At 48.7% G+C, this 16,159-nt stretch overlaps 1 protein-coding gene across 1 annotated transcript in view; it reads left to right on the top strand.

Annotated features, from left to right (window-relative positions):
- The window catches only part of LOC135486767 (HAUS augmin-like complex subunit 3), a 79,827-nt gene extending 72,287 nt beyond the window's left edge, over positions 1–7,540 (top strand). Inside the window, exons 4-5 of the mRNA XM_064769865.1 lie at positions 3,945–4,122; positions 7,400–7,540. Of these exons, the coding sequence (XP_064625935.1) occupies positions 3,945–4,122; positions 7,400–7,540 (319 nt within the window). The remainder of the gene's footprint in view (positions 1–3,944; positions 4,123–7,399) is intronic.
- The last annotated feature ends 8,619 nt before the right edge of the window (positions 7,541–16,159 follow it).

Raw genomic sequence — 16,159 nt, 5'->3', positions numbered from 1 at the left:
CTTCACTGGAACGATCAGCGTGTGCTCCTGGGGTGCTTGTCGCATGTGTCGTTCCCTTGGCAGTGTTTAATTTTAGGTCTGGATCTGTCTCCATGCGGTATTCATGCAGCAGAGTAGGGTGGGGTTTCTGTTTCTTACACACATCACATGTGTGACGGCGTCTGCAGTCTGAGGACTTATGGCCATAACGCAGACAACCATAACACAGCCTATTGTCCTTCACTGCAGTAAGGCGCTCAGCATGAGTCTTTTTCTTAAATACCTCGCAGTGTAGAATATTGTGTTGACCCTTACACATTCCACACTTGGGAGTGAACTTTCTTGCGTCCCTGTTCAATTGGGTAGATTCGTTCTTTGTTTCAGTATTGGTCGCCAGCATCGTACCCCTAGGATTGCGATGCTGGTTACTGTTAGTGTTACTAGATTGTTTTGACGAGTTGTTTTGTTCGACGAGCGGATTGCAAGCGATCCTTTCCTGTGTTTGCACAAACTCGCACAAGTTCGCTAAACTCGGGATATTCAGAGTCTTGGCACAAGTAAGCACCATTGCCGTAAAGCCTTGTATCGACGATGCGGATCCACCGGTCTTGTACGCTCCTCGGCAGCTTAGACATAATTTTCTGATGTTCAGACGGATCATCAAGTACTTTTAGTTGGGATAGTTTTCCCATGGCGGTTTGGCACGGCGCCAAGAAGTCACCGAAATCTCGCAGGCCGTTGCCGTCCCCGTATTTGACGGTAGGCCAGTTGTCGAGCTTTTGGCGAAAACTTTTCGCCAGGACTAGCGGGTCGCCGTATCGTTGCTCTAGGATGCGAATCGCCTTGTCATATGCACATGTAGTGTTAAGATTAAGAAGACCCTCAATTGCTTTCTTGGGGGCTCCTTTCACATATCGTCCCAAATAGTAACACCTGTCGGCGATCTCTTGGTATCGGTTCTCGACCAAGACTCAAAAGGAGTTCCTCCATGTTGGGTATGCAAATATATCGCCGTCGAAGGTAGTCGGCTCTTTCTTCGGGAGGCCCTCTCCTTTCGTACTTATCCCGTCGGCTAATTTAGCCAGGGCACTAGCTAAATCCGGCTGCTCGTCTTCGTGCGATCTTGGCGTACTTCTAGTTCGATTAGTGGACATCTGAGCTGTCCTCGGATGTCCCACAGGCCCCGGCACCATAGTCAAGCGTTGGGCTACCTGTCAGATCTCCCAAGTTCGGCAGCGCCGGATCATTGTCGTAATACATCTTGGATGTCCTATCGGTTCAACTGTAACGGCTCTTCATTTGATGAAATTAACACAGTAACGATTATATGCCGTTTAATCTTCTTTTATTGCGTCTCTTGTTATAACAACCTTTGATGCAACATCCTTTGGCGTGGCTTTTAATATGGAACTGTCTCTGATGTCACGTTGAACTGAAAGCACACAAAATAAGTACTAATAAGTCCAAGGACAAACAACCTAAATTCTCAAAAACATGTCTCAGGCACAACCTAAGACGAAGACATCACAACCTTAAAGACATGACCTGAGACATCATATAGTAAAGAAATACAAATACACTATTGTCAGCAGATTTTAGCTTGCCCAACATTGATCTCTCAAAAGGCCTCAAAAACATAGCCAAAAGACTTCCCACAAAATCCCAGGACACCTTAATGCTACCCCAAGAAGACAAAACTAGAAATGAAAAAGGATTTATGAAACCGAGATTCCCGCTACGGTGCTGCCACCTACTAACAATCGGCAGAACTGAACGAAAAAGATTGTCCTCACAGTTTGTCTCTCCAAATACACCCTTCTTACAATGATAAGTAACCTAACAAGCATTGGAATGCTACTTCAGATGATATAGACTATACAGCGCCTGATGGCACAGTGTCAAAGCTCGAAAATACCACAAGAATCAACTTTCAAAAGTGTGTCTGTTGTGACAGAGGGATTATACACGTCAGACCACAATGCGACACTTCCAAAATAGATGTAAACATTGCACCCTTCTTCGCCAAATTACGGCTCATCGCGTCTCAAAAGACAAGTGCCAATCATACACATTTTCTATACTTATTGTTCTTTAACTTACCCGAGTCCGGGCAGTAAACTCCTGTAAGAAAGCCATGATAACTTTGACTAAAGATGCCCGAAATTAAATGTGTTCTTCAATAAATCAATATGGCGGAAGGCGCAGCTACTGCGCACGCGCAAATTACGTCATGAGTGCAGGAAAACCCCACCAAATTCGAATACTGGAGGCCCCGTAGTAGGGCCGACACAGGTAGCCTGTACGAATTCATTAAATTGAAAAAAATAAATTGCCTTAGTTGACGACAAAATTGCTGTGGAGAGCTTCTAACACCACAGTTATAAAAAAATGCTACTGTGTGCATTCTGGGAATTTCCAACCCTGCTTATTCAGCGTGTATCGAGCCAGTTCCACAGATTAACAAAGATATAGCAGTGATTCTTTGGGTCTGAAATTAACTTTTGGTTAGATCAATTTGTTTATGTCACGTGACTGCACTTTTCCGCCGATAAAACAAGGCGAAAATTGTTGCAAAATCGTTAGCGAATATTGGACAAGAGCCACCAATATCATGAAATCGCTCCATTACCTGGAGCGATATTTGGGCGAAATCGAAGAAAAGGCACGATTATGGGCGAATTTTGCATATGACATAGCGGCGATTTCATATAATCCCCATGCATTCGCCGGTAAATTTTTAGACAGATTTCGCAGGCGAAATACTGTAGGGCTGATTACACCGGTGAGTATCGCGTGCGGACATTGGACATTATCCCTAAGGATACATGACATAATAGCTGGGTTTTGGTTCACCTGTCTTAAGGACAGGGGAACTATAGGGATAGCGCATTGTCCGTCGTCTGTCGTCCGTTAAACAATGGTGGCACGTTTCTTAACCGCTGGACTTAGAAACTTTAAACTTAGTGTGTGGGTCTCTTGGGGCAACAGTAACGTGTATGCCGAAATTCGCGATTTGATTATTGTTCTGGCATATAGGGGGCGCTTTGTGAAAACCTTCTTTTGGCCATAACTACTAAACGCTGCTAGCTAGTATGACGAATGTTTTATCGTGGGTTCATCCGGTGATGGGGCATCACATATAGTATGGGTTTTTGATTTGACATACTTTTCAAGGTCACAGAGGTCAAATTTGGAAAAAACAAAAAAATGTGGCATGTTTTGCCATTGTTTCACATAGCAACTTCAAAACCTGTAAAAAATGTATGATAGGAAGACCTTCTCCGGGGCACAAAATTTCAGCCTGTTACAACTTCAGATATGGCCTCCAGGGGGCTAGATCCAAAAGGGATCCAAGTGCTATAACTCAAAAGCAATTTGATCTGGGGTGATACATTACCTCAATATGACCTCCAAGCGCATGCCAATTTTGGCACGGTTAGTTTTCAAATTTGACGACCAGGTGGCCAGACACGAAAGTAGGCCTTATCTAGCTAATGAGTCATGTCATAACACAGCTGCTCACAAAATAGCGTATATTGGCTGATGTGTACAGGTTACCACAGCGGCCCTGGCCGCTTCATTTTTATTTGACGTATTTTTCAAGATCAAAGAGGTCAACTTTGAAAATTTCAACGAACATTGCACGTTTTCTTACTATGTGACCTAGATCATTCTAAACTTGTTCAAAGATACCTCTAGGCAAGTCCTACCCAAACGACCAATTTGCCTAGATTCAATTACAAATGTGGCCACCAAGGGGCAAAGTTTAAAAAATCAGCAATGAATTCAAAACCACCCATCATGTCCGAGTCAATTTTTGCCTACCATTAAGCCATTTTACCATATGCAGAACTATTGCATTTTTTACAACAAGTTTTACTTCAGGTTCACCCTTTTATGTTGACAGTTGAGCACAATGGCCCTGGCTGTTTAATTCTTACATGATATTCCACCATTTTTTTTAGAGAGAGGCAACTAAAGATTTATGAGAAAGTGCTCTATTCTGGATCATCCACCTCTAAGGGGTTACCACAGCTAAGTTCTCCTCAACTTGTGGACATGATGACAAGACTTGAGGCCATGTTGAGCCGATTAGAGACCACCATCAGGGACACCATTACTGACGTGGAACAGAAGAAAAAGGTAGGAGTTATCCATTTACTTGTAAGCTCAGTTTGAACAAATTAGAATATAAATGGACACAATTTTAGGCCATGCTTAATTTGACTAGGATTGTGGAATCCATCCACATCAAAAACCCAAAGTTGAAAAACATTCCATTTTAAGTTCCATTTTCACCTGAATTTTTTATTTCCTGACACTCATTTTCAATTCAAATTATGGCAATGACCGCCGTACGTGTGCTTAAGTCTCATTGCTAGTATATCTTGTCTCATCTAACCCAAAATAAATGCACAAGTATTTGTAGCACCAAGGTACTAGCAATGTGTAGAAATCAAAAGATATCCACATATGCTTACCCACTTAGTTCACAGTCTGTTACAGTGCCATCTTCAGAATACCGCAGTAGTTCGAAGGACCTAGCATCCATGCTTGTCCTACACTATCTGCGGTACGGCTGTCTTCCTTTGTAGTTGATTCACCATGACGTTTCTGATAAATATACAGTCCTGGCTTTGTTGTTGCTTACCTCCATTTATTTGAGCGTTGATGTTGGCTGGTCCTGCGAGATTTTATATATCTCTAGGATAGATTGACACATCATCTTTGGAAGACATTATTATGTCAATGCAAACTGCCTATAAAGGACCAATTGCATTACTGAGGACATTTTCCCAATCTGTTGGCTGCTATTTTTGTGTTTGCAGCTAAGCTGACGAAGTTAGCAGAGCTGGTAAAATAATAAAACAGTAGAACCTCTCTATTTAGGTCTAATTGAATGAAAACTACCAATCAGGGACCAAAACTAGTTTCCTTATTAGAGAGGTTGCCCTTATTAGAGAGGTGTCTGCAAAGGGAGGTTCTTTTGTAACTGTTCAGATTTTGTCTGTCCGTCCATCTGTCAACACGGGGCCAACGTTTCATAACAATAAGACCTAGAGATGTCAACTTGAGGGATATATATTTCTATAATCAAACCGAAAATCAGCATGATTATGTCCCCGCTCAACGCAGTTGAGATGGGGGTATTATGTTCTCAGCTGGTTTCCGCATCCGCGTCCACACTCTATTCCGCTAAATAACTCAAAAACCGCTCGTCTGGCGGATTTGCAATTTTTATCGCATAAATGCCTAGTGTGTCAAAGGTTCTCTATTGATTTTGGGCCCAAGCCCAAATCCAAGATGGCTGCCATCTTGGTTTTTAGCTCACCTCTTAGCAGAGGTGAGCTTATCCCATACCGTGGCGTCCGTCGTCCGTCGTCGTCGTCGTCGTCGTCGTCGTCCGTCATCCGTTAGCAGGGCACGTTTCGTAACTGTTAGAGCTATTGAGTTGAAACTTGGTACACATGTACCCTTATGTAATGACACCTTGGAGACCAAGTTTCGGTCCGATTCGTTTCATGGTTTGGCCACCAGGGGGCCAAACGTTAAAAGTGAAAACATGCAATATCTCCCTTAATAATAGTCGGGAAATTTTGAAAAAAATATGGTAGGTACTTCTAGCAAAGGTGCATCATATATCCTCCGGGTTTTTGATTTGACCTCCTTTTCAAGGTCACAGAGGTCAAATGGTGTAAATTGGCCGTTAGGATGTAACGATGGCACGTTTCTAAACTGCAATGACTATTGATACCAAATTTGGTACACATTTACCCCTTAGTCAGGTGATCTCAGGGACCGAAGTTTGGTCCAATATGATTCACCACTTGACCACCAGGGGGCAAAATCCAAAAACCTTAAAAATGTGATTATTCCTTAACTTCTTGCCCGATTGCCACCAAATTGATATCATGGGTACATCTAACCACCATACAGTATATGTCACACAGGTTTTTAATTTGACCTTCTTGTCAAGGTCACAGAGGTCAAATGGCGTAAATTCGCCGTCAGGCCGTAACTATGGCACGTTTCTTAACTGCAATGACTATTGATCACAAATTAAGTACACATGTACCCCTTGGTCAGGTGATCTTAGGTACCGAAGTTTGGTGCGATCTGATTTGCCATTTGGCCTCCAGGGAGGGGGCCAAATCCTAAATTCTTCAAAATGCCATTAACCCTTTCACTGCCGGTAGCTTCTAATTTTTAGCTACCTCACCTGCCGGTAGGTTTCTTTGTTTTAACATGATTTTGAGTATGGATATTTCTCCACCCTGTAGAGAGAAAGCCTCTGGAGATAGAGCAAAACAATGTATATAAAAGTTGTTCAGTGTTGCCTAATCTTCAAAATGGGACCATAATTTGCCCTAATTTGCATACCGCCATCTTGAATTTATAATGAGGACGACAATTTTTTTGAAAAAACTATGTAATTGGCAAAACACAATATACACACTCTCATTATCGCTAATTTGTTCATCATTTACATCAAAGTCAGGATCTAAATCATCATCATCGACGAACTCCTCACCAGAGTCCGAATCGTTCACTTTATCCAGCTCATCAAGGACCTCAGACACAGTCAGTTTCTTCTTGGTCATTTTGGCTTCAAATTACTCGATAAACTTCCAAACATCGAAATATAAAACCATCCACCATGTTTTGCTGAACCATCTATACTACCGCCCCATCTATCAAACTTTACGCTAACCACGCTCAATAACGAAATTTCAATGGTTTTATAGTGTATGGATAATTGTCGCATAAGTGCGCCTCCGGCAGTAAAAGGAATACTATTGATTGTCGCAGAAGTGCGCCTCCGGCAGTGAAAGGGTTAATATTCCTAGTAATGACTTGCCCGATTGGCACCAATTTTATATCATAGGTACATCTAATTCTAACAACCATTCAATGAGTCACCCGGGTCTTCTTTGATTTGACCTACTTTTCAAGGTCACAGAGGTCGAATGTACTGTAAATTGGCCATTTTGGGGAAATTGTAATTGCTTGGACCTACATCAAACCTAACACTACATGACACAATACCATGCTCTTTATCCATCTTTCCACCACATGAGGTGAGCACAATGGCCCTGGCCATTTCATTCTTGTTCCACCCCATAACTTAAGAACCGTTGAAGTGACAGATGTAATTCAAGGACATGTCAAATGACAGACCTGAAACTTCTGTGATGTGATGGTCTAGTGTAGGGGAGCTTCCCTCGCATACATTGTCAATCACCTCAATCACATAATGTCTGGTTTCTCAGTTGGTTCTTTGAAGTGTTCAAGCAGGCTTTGTGTAACAAGGATACTTTCCTGCTTGTTACATCTATTCTTTCACTGATATATCAATAAAAAGGATGCTTTCCTGTATGTTACAGCTAGTCTTTCACTGATATACCTGTTCTGTTTTCAGATTCTCAAGAGTGATCCACTTCAAATAAAGGGGCGAAATCTCTTTGTTTTCTTCATGAATGACTTCGCTATGTTGCAACAAGCAATGGTGGAAATTGAAACTCGATGGGAAGCAAATCGTGTCAGCACAGAGAGACAATGAAAGATGTTGTGTCAATAAAATGACACCCAAAATGTGATTTATTCTTCAATACCATGAAGTCATATAAAGTTACCTATCTGCTTCCTTGGTATAACTTCAGATCCATTTGATAAAACCAACTACATTGTATTAAACTAATTGATAATCATATGTAGACAGGGCTCTCATTTACACTAAATACACACAATTCAGTGGTGTGATCAATCCAAAAAAGGGGGTTAAAATTATTTATTTTTTAAAATTGATTTTAAGACCCTCATGAAGCGGTTTTTGTTGGTTTAAGTGGCCCAATATGCCTCTAAACACCTTGACTCTCATACTTGTGCCAAAAGAAGACCAAATGTTTGCGTGAAACAATGTTTGGTTTGAACGCAAACAAATCATGGTAAAATAAGCCAACTTAATGGAAAGTAGGGTGTGTCCCAAATGATGTAATTGAGAGCCCCGAGAGAAAACTGGAAAAATACGGTCTTGCAGTTGCCCTCCACTGATAACTGAGATATCAGGGAGTGAACATGAACAAGGATACATCCAATGTTTTCATAACAAATTGAAAAATTTACATATTCATGGCCGAAGCAATACATTAGTTGCCCGCCCCAGTAGAACGAAAATACCCCCTTCCGTATGTGTGGCACAGGTATGGTGACAATATGTGTAGTACAGTCGCTCTACCATGTATCAAAGCCTACATTGTATATTTTGTATGGCTCTTCCATCTTCAAACAATGGTTCCAACTAATCTACTTTAACAAGAACACAGAATGAACCCAGGTAGTGCTATTTTACCAGCAGATGGTTAGGTTTTTGAAATCTCAGAGCATTGCTGAACCTATTGACCAATGGAAGGCTTTGTTTTTAGCTCACCTGTTGGGAGCTTATACGAAACCGTGGAGACTGTCGTTCGTTAGTGGAGCACATTTCGTAACCATTAGAGCTAGATGGCTGCAACTTGGCATGATGGTAGCTTTGGTCAATATGCCCAGAGTTATTTTTCATTTTCACTATTTTCACTACTTTCTGGCCTCCAGGTGGCCATCGTGGAAATTCGTTGTTTTGCCATTTTGAAGATAATGGTTATAGCAAGAGCAACATAATTTTTATGGTGGATGTAACCAAATAGGCTACATCACATATCACCCGGGTTTTGATTGGACCCACTTTTCAAGGTAACAGAGGTCAAACTTCCTGAATGGGTGCCCATTTCTTCACTTTTTGTCTTTAAATTTGATACTTAGATTTTATGTCGTTCATACTCTACCCAGGTCAGACTTTTGCATATGTACTCATATCGGATCTACCCGAGGAATTATTTAACTAATTACATTAGAAAATAACCAGCCAGTTCACAAGGCTACGTCCAGGCGGCGCCCCTGTACAGCCCATCAACCGTGCAAGCCGCCATATTGCCAGTACTTTTTCCTCGGCGCCTTGTATCACAAGCACCGAGTTTCTGCTGCTGTTTGCGTTGATTCCCCCGCGACAGTATTGAGAAGGATCCTCCCCCGGACGTCCGTTTTGGAGCTGCCGATTTCAGGAAGCGGGTGAGACCATTCCTTTACCCATCTTTCTCTGAATTCGTCATTTAGAACGCTTTTTCTTCGCCGTTCTCCCAAAAATTTTTCTCGCTCCAGGCTCCGGTCACGTGACCAAATAAATCCAAGTTTTTCTTATCGTTCACTTTCTTTGTGTGGCCTCTCAAGATGCTGGCTCTGCCGCTCTTGTTAGCGTCCTTCTTGTCCTTATTGGGCTTTCCAGCCCTCTTATTGGGCCTGTTACCCTTCTGGGTATTCAGGTGCCCGGGTGCCGGTGTATCGGGGATTATTAGTCCCCGTCCCGGTTCGTCCCCGGCTCGCCAGTCCGCCCCGTCGGACTCGGCGACTGCGGTTTCGTCCGCTGCCGGGACGCTGCCTTCTGCTTCTCCGGCCCCTCGGCCGTCGAAGAAGCAGAAGCCGACCCGGAGAGGCCCCAGAAAGTCTGGTGCGGCCTCTTCTAAGTCCCCCTCCGCTGTTTCTTCTCAGCGGGGGCGAGGCCCCCGGAGCTCTGGCGCCGTTTCGGCGCCCGACTCCGGGGCTCGGGCCGGGCACCCTCCATTCGGAGGTGTGCCCCCCGGGTTCTCTCCTAGGTTGAGCGCCGGTGACCCCCTCATCGGGGCGCCCCCTAGGGAGATTGGCTCCTCCCCCCTTTCACAGGGGGTCGAAGTGAGCGGGACTCTGGACGCTTTGCGTCCCGATCCCCTGGGCGTGGAGCATACCCCGCTGGAGGCAGACCTCCTGATTCAGGAACTCCTCCGGCTACCGGCCGTGGAGTCCTTAGTCACGTCTAAGCCCCCACCTGGCCGGGTTTCCTCCGCCCTCCCCCGTCGGGACCCCCCTGCTGCGGCATTGGGTCGTCCCCCGTCCTCCTCCGGGTTGGATGTGCCTCCGGCAGTGTCTTCGGTTGTGACTGTCTCGTCAGATCACACCGTCACATCTGACCGCTCTGAGGCGACGGGGCGTATCCCATCGGGTTATGAGGCCTGGCAGGCGGCTCACCCCAATTTCCGTCCCCTTCTGAGGACGTCGACCGCCTCCCCGTGGGTTACTGCAGACTCGGGCGTCACCCCCCCTGTTCTGCCGCCCCCTCTTGTCTCGCACGGAGGTGACCTACCCCCCTGGGGTAGGGGTGCGACAATGGGGCATTACGTCCGTTCTAGAGACCCTAGGGTCTGTCCGGACGTCGGGAGGGTTCGCCCCACGATTTCGCCGGTGCGACCCCGTCCCTCCCTGTCTGGCTCTGCGGGTCTGAGCTCCACCCCCTTTGTGGTGAGTAGCCCCCCGCCATCCCTGCCTGCCCCAGGTATGTCCAGACAGGATCCCCGGCCTATCGCACCGGGCCTTACGGCCCAGCAGCGTCAGGTCCTGCAGAGTTTGGCTGCCCATCTGGAGACCAAAAATCTCTCAGATAGGGCCCCTCAGCAGCAGGCCGGGAGACCAGTGGCCTTTGAGCTGCCCCAAGTCCCCATGGAGGTCGACTATCAATTCGATGAGTCGCAATCTTCCATCGGGCAGGCCCCTCAGGCTGACTGCCCCTCTGGAACAGAGGACCCCACCATTGTGGCTGGGATGCGCGATCTTCGCGCGCTCGTCCGGCAGTTCGTGCCGACCGAGCATTGTCCTCTCCCGCCGGTCAACCCCGCGCTCGGCCGTGCTCCCTTCGATCTTTTCGGGGATGCCGACGAGCCGGACTTGGCTGCCGTGCCGGACCGGGCACTCGATGAGTTGCCCCCCTCCCCTGCCTTGATCAGAGCCTCTCATTGGCTCGATTCAACGCTTAGGGACACGGCGCCGTCCTGCGGGGGCCACCAGCGCTCCCTGGTCTCGACTTTGCCGTCGACTGGACCGGGAGCCTGGACGAAGGCGGGGAAGCGCTTCACGGCCACTTCCCCTCACAGTCCTTCGTATAGGCCAGAATACTATAGAGTATCGCCGTCGGGGACTGACCCGGTCTCACTCATCCCCTTGAGGGATGATGTGCAGCTCGCCGGGTTGGTCGTTCCGAAAGTCCTCACGTCTGCTCCTATGAGGGATGCCAAGAACGATGAGGCCCTGACCAAGGAGACGCAGTCGGTGTTATCGTACGCCGACTTGACGCTCTGTGCCCTGTCCAGGTCGTTGGCTGCGGACGCCACGGATGAGCAACGCATCCTGGCTATGTCCTTACAGCAGTCACTGCAACATGCCAGTGACTTAGCTGCCAAACAAGCAGCCAACGCGGTGCTGAAGCGCCGGGACCTCCTCATCGAGGGGCTGAGTGTGGTCCGCGCCCAGTTTCTGCGCGGGGCCTTGCGGACCGCCCCTTTGGGCGGTCCCTTCTTATTCCACGATTCGCTGCCTGATACCTTAGGGGCTCAGCGCGAGTCGGATAAGAGTCGTGAGGGGGACCCTCCTCCCCCCAGACAGGCCCCCCGCCCGCGTTCCTCTTCATGGTCCGCGGGCCGGGGACGTCAGCCGGAGTTTAGACGCCCCCGGGGTGCGTCGGCCTCTCGTGGGCCCTCGGCCTCGCAGGGCTCCTCCGGGTCTTTTCGTCCCCGAGGGCAGACAGAAGCTGCGGCTCCAGCCCGCCCCTCCAATAAGCGCCACCGCTCCTCAGGTCAGGGCGGAGGTGGCGGGCAGCCCAAGCGCCCCTTCCGGCCACAACAGCGGAAGGGTCGCGGGGGCAGGCGTCGGTGACTTGTCACCTTCTCCTCGGGCGCTAATAGGCGACACTCCCTCGGTCTCTGTCGTTGGGGGCCGACTGCGCCATTTCGCAGCCTTTTGGGTCGGATGGTGTCAAAAAGGCTCCCCAGTCCCGGACATGCTCCGGCACGGGGTTCGCCTCGATTTTGCCCATCCTCCCCCAACGACATCGACTCCCCACCCGGTATTACCCCCCGTGGACCCGGCCAGGGCCGAAGCCCTTCGGTCCGAGGTCAACTCCCTCCTCCAGAAGGAGGCTGTCACGGTGGTGGAAGACCACTCCTCCCCGGGCTTTTACAGCCACATCTTCTTGGTTCCGAAGAAGTCGGGAAAATGGAGATTGGTCATAGACCTGTCCAGCCTGAACCGGTTCCTCAGGGTACCCAGTTTCAGGATGGAAACAACAAGGTCAGTGGCAACAGCGGTGCAGCCCGACGATTGGGCCGTCTCCATGGACTTGCAGGATGCGTATTTTCACATCCCAGTCCATCCAGACTTTCAACATTTCCTTCGCTTTTACTTCGAAGGCAAAATTTATCAGTTTCAGGCCTTGCCTTTCGGCCTGGCTTCCGCTCCGCTTATTTTCACAACCGTCGTCAGGGCGTTCGCCGCCCCGTTTCACGCCTTGGGCTTCAAGCTCCATTGCTACTTAGACGACTGGCTGCTGCGTTGCCAATCCCGTCCCCGTCTTCTCAAGCAGACTCGGTTCTTGCTCAAGACGGCGACCCAGGCCGGGTGGATAACAAACTTAGAAAAATCCGAGCTAGACCCGTCTCAGGATTTTGTCTTCGTGGGAGTACGTTTCCGTACCAGAGAGGGCCTCATGTCCCCACCTCAGGACCGGGTCACCAAGATCCGGTCTCTGATTCGGGCTTTCCGTCGTCGAGACAGCGCCACAGCCAGACAGTTCCTGTCCCTGCTGGGCCTGCTCAATTCAGCGGCGGACCAGGTTCCTCTCGGTCGCCTGTATATGCGCCCCCTCCAGCTCCTCCTACTCTCGAGTTGGCGCCCCTTCTCGGACCCACTCGATCGAGCAGTAGCACTCCCTTCCATGCTACTGGAGGACGTTTGGAGGTTCTGGGGGACGGGGACGGAGCTCCTCCGCGGGGTGCAGCTCCGTCCGTTACCCCCCCAGATGTCCCTCTTCACGGACGCCTCCCTCTTCGGATGGGGGGCTCACCTGAACGAGGGCGACCTGACCACCAAGGGCACGTGGTCAGGGGAGGAGTCTCGCCTTTCGATCAATATTCTCGAAATGCAGGCTGTCATCCTAGCCGTGAAGGCCTTTTCGTCCCGGTTACGGGGTCACAGGGTATCTCTGTTCTCCGACAACTCGACTGTCGTCGCCTATATTCGGAGACAAGGGGGAACGAGGTCCGACACTCTGTGTCGTCTGACATGGGACCTCCTACAATTTTGTCGTCGGCTGGACATCCAGCTCTTCCCCCGTCACATCCCCGGCAAGAGGAACATCCTGGCGGATGCTCTCTCCAGAGCCGATCGCTTAGTCCAGACCGAGTGGACCCTCCATCAGGAGATTGTGTCCCGGCTGGCCGGGATGTGGGATGCGCCGATTGTGGACCTTTTCGCCACTCGCCTCAACAAGAGATTCACCCTGTATTACTCCCCTCTCCCGGACGACGAGGCCTTGGGAGTAGACAGCCTGTCGGCCTCCTGGGACGGCCTCAATGCTTATGCATTCCCGCCAACCCCTCTGTTGCTGCCGGTTCTGAACAAAGTGGCCTCATCGCGCGTCAGGCTTTGCCTGATCGCCCCTTGTTGGCCGAACCAAGCTTGGTTCCCGGTGTTGCTGGAGCTCCTGACGGACCACCCCCGCAGATTGCCGGAGTGGGACCGCCTGCTATATCACCCGATAGGCCGGGTCTACCATCAGGACCCTTCTTTCTACAGGCTTCACGCCTGGAGACTATCGGGCATTTCCTCCGAGAGAGAGGCTTTTCGGAGGACGTTATCCGAAAAGTCGCTCAGCCTCAGAGACAGTCTACCCTTACATCATACGACAGTAAGTGGCTCGTCTTTCGAGACTGGTGCGGAGAGCACGGAGTTTCTCCGATCGCTCCCACTCTTCCCAACTTCCTCGATTTCCTAAACTTTTTGTTTACGGTTCGGAAGTTTTCGGTCCAGGGGGTTAAGGGCTATCGCTCTGCCATTGCCGTCACCCTTAGACTGACAGGCTCCTGGCAACCGGCTTGGGACGACGCCTTGTCATCGTTGCTTCGCAACATGTCTCTGGAGCGTCCCCGCTCCTTACATTGCGTCCCCAAGTGGGATCTCTCGGTGGTGTTACGGGCTCTTATGAGATTTCCATTCGAGCCCTTGCACCTAGCAGATAGGAAGCATCTTACCTTTAAGACCGTCTTCTTGGTGGCCTTAGCTACGGCCCAGAGACGGTCCGAGCTCCATGCCCTAGCTTTTGACAAGCTAGCCTTCAATGAGAGGGGCGCGGTCCTAGAATTTGTCCCAGGCTTTATTGCGAAGAACCAGGCGCCTTCCACCTCCAGGCGCCCGGTTCTTATTCCATCCCTTTCCAGGGTGGTCTCTCGAGACCTCCCGGATAGAACTCTCTGCCCCGTCCGGGCCTTGAGGTTCTATGTCGATAAGACCAAAGACCCTGCCGTCCGTCTCGGCAGAAAGCGTCTTTTTCTGTCTTATCGCGAGGGATTCACACGGGAGATTGCGCCCGCCACGGTCGCCAGATGGTTGGTGGCCACCATCCGGCAGGCCTACTCCATGACTCTTCAGTCTCCGGAGCTTCGCCGCCTGGGTTCCGTGACGGCCCACGAGATTCGTGCCATCTCGACTTCATGGGCCGAATATAGGGGAGTCGCCTTGAACGAGGTCTTGGAGGCGGCGACGTGGAGTTCTCACTCCACTTTCTCCCAACATTATATGCGCGATTGTTCCGTGATGACTGACGGTATGCTGTCTCTCGGTCCAATCGTCGCTGCTCAGCACGTAGTCTAGGTTCTCCCTGCCTAGCCTACCCGCCGGACTCCTCACTCCGGATTCTCCGTCCTTCCCTCTAAAGATGGGGGGGAGGTGCGGACATTCATGCCGGGACGTGGTTCCCCTGTGCATGTGCCCCGTCCGGATGTCTTAGGTTGAGCCGCCTAGACTTTGTGGGTTGTCCCCGCACGCAGAGGGTGGTTACCCTCTTAAGTCCACACATTCTTTTGGCGAGGTGTGTGCTGAGCAAGTACCATGCGATGTGCTACCTTACTCTAGGGGGTAGTTGATAACCTTAGGGCCTTTCCATTATTCTTTTATATGGTGGCCTGACCGTTGAGCCATGAGCATCCCCATTTCTCTTTGGTCTGGTTATCCCGGTCTCACCCGTTGGGTTCTGCTATGCGGCTTGGAGACAGTTCACGTCGCTACATGGTAAGTCACGTTTACCCACCTTCCTTAGGTTGTTGGTATTCGATGCAAAAGTCTGACCTGGGTAGAGTATGAACGACATAAAATTCCCATTTCCTGTGGAAATGTGATTTTATTAGTTCATACCTACCCAGGTCAGACTGCCCACCCGTCCGTCCCCACAGCAACGGGACTTACTTGAGTTGCTTGAGTAAAAAGTACTGGCAATATGGCGGCTTGCACGGTTGATGGGCTGTACAGGGGCGCCGCCTGGACGTAGCCTTGTGAACTGGCTGGTTATTTTCTAATGTAATTAGTTAAATAATTCCTCGGGTAGATCCGATATGAGTACATATGCAAAAGTCTGACCTGGGTAGGTATGAACTAATAAAATCACATTTCCACAGGAAATGGGAACACCTATAGTATAAGGCATCTCTTCATATTGACAAAGATTTAGGTCAGTGTGACTTACTTTTCCGGTCAGTCAATGTCATAAATCATATGGGTCATGTAACAAGAAACATTCTCTGTGTGATCTTCAAATGTATGTCATTGATTAATCTGAACAAGCTTCACAGTGGGAAGGTGTAAATTGTTGATGAACATGTTGATGGGGATCCTTCAACTTTGGTGGCTTGACATTTGTTTGTTTTTTAATGTTTTTCAATCAAATTGCATCGTCTGGTGAGGTGGTAAAAAGGAAAATAGAATTTTTGAATGACAGTGACAGTATCATAAAGTTTTAGGCCAAAATAGTTGGGCCTCTCAAACTATTGTGTCCATCCAAGATGGCGGATCTTATGTAAAAGTGAGATCAGAGTCCACATCAAAATGCATTTTACTATGAAAATATGAAATGGCAGTCATTAAATTCCACTTAACATGAAACTTTTATTCATATTCATTCTGACAGTGATTCATTTGACCTGTGTGCTTCCTTAGAATTTTCATAGTCTGGGTCATAATAGTACCAGTTTTTAGCTCAGCTGACAAAGTCAGCAGAGCTTTTCTAATAGCTATT

The sequence above is a fragment of the Lineus longissimus genome, chromosome 4, assembly GCF_910592395.1.
Source record: "Lineus longissimus chromosome 4, tnLinLong1.2, whole genome shotgun sequence".
In the NCBI taxonomy this organism is placed as follows: domain Eukaryota; kingdom Metazoa; phylum Nemertea; class Pilidiophora; order Heteronemertea; family Lineidae; genus Lineus; species Lineus longissimus.
Note: the sequence above shows the minus strand (reverse complement) of the source record. Positions and strands in the feature narration are given on the sequence as shown.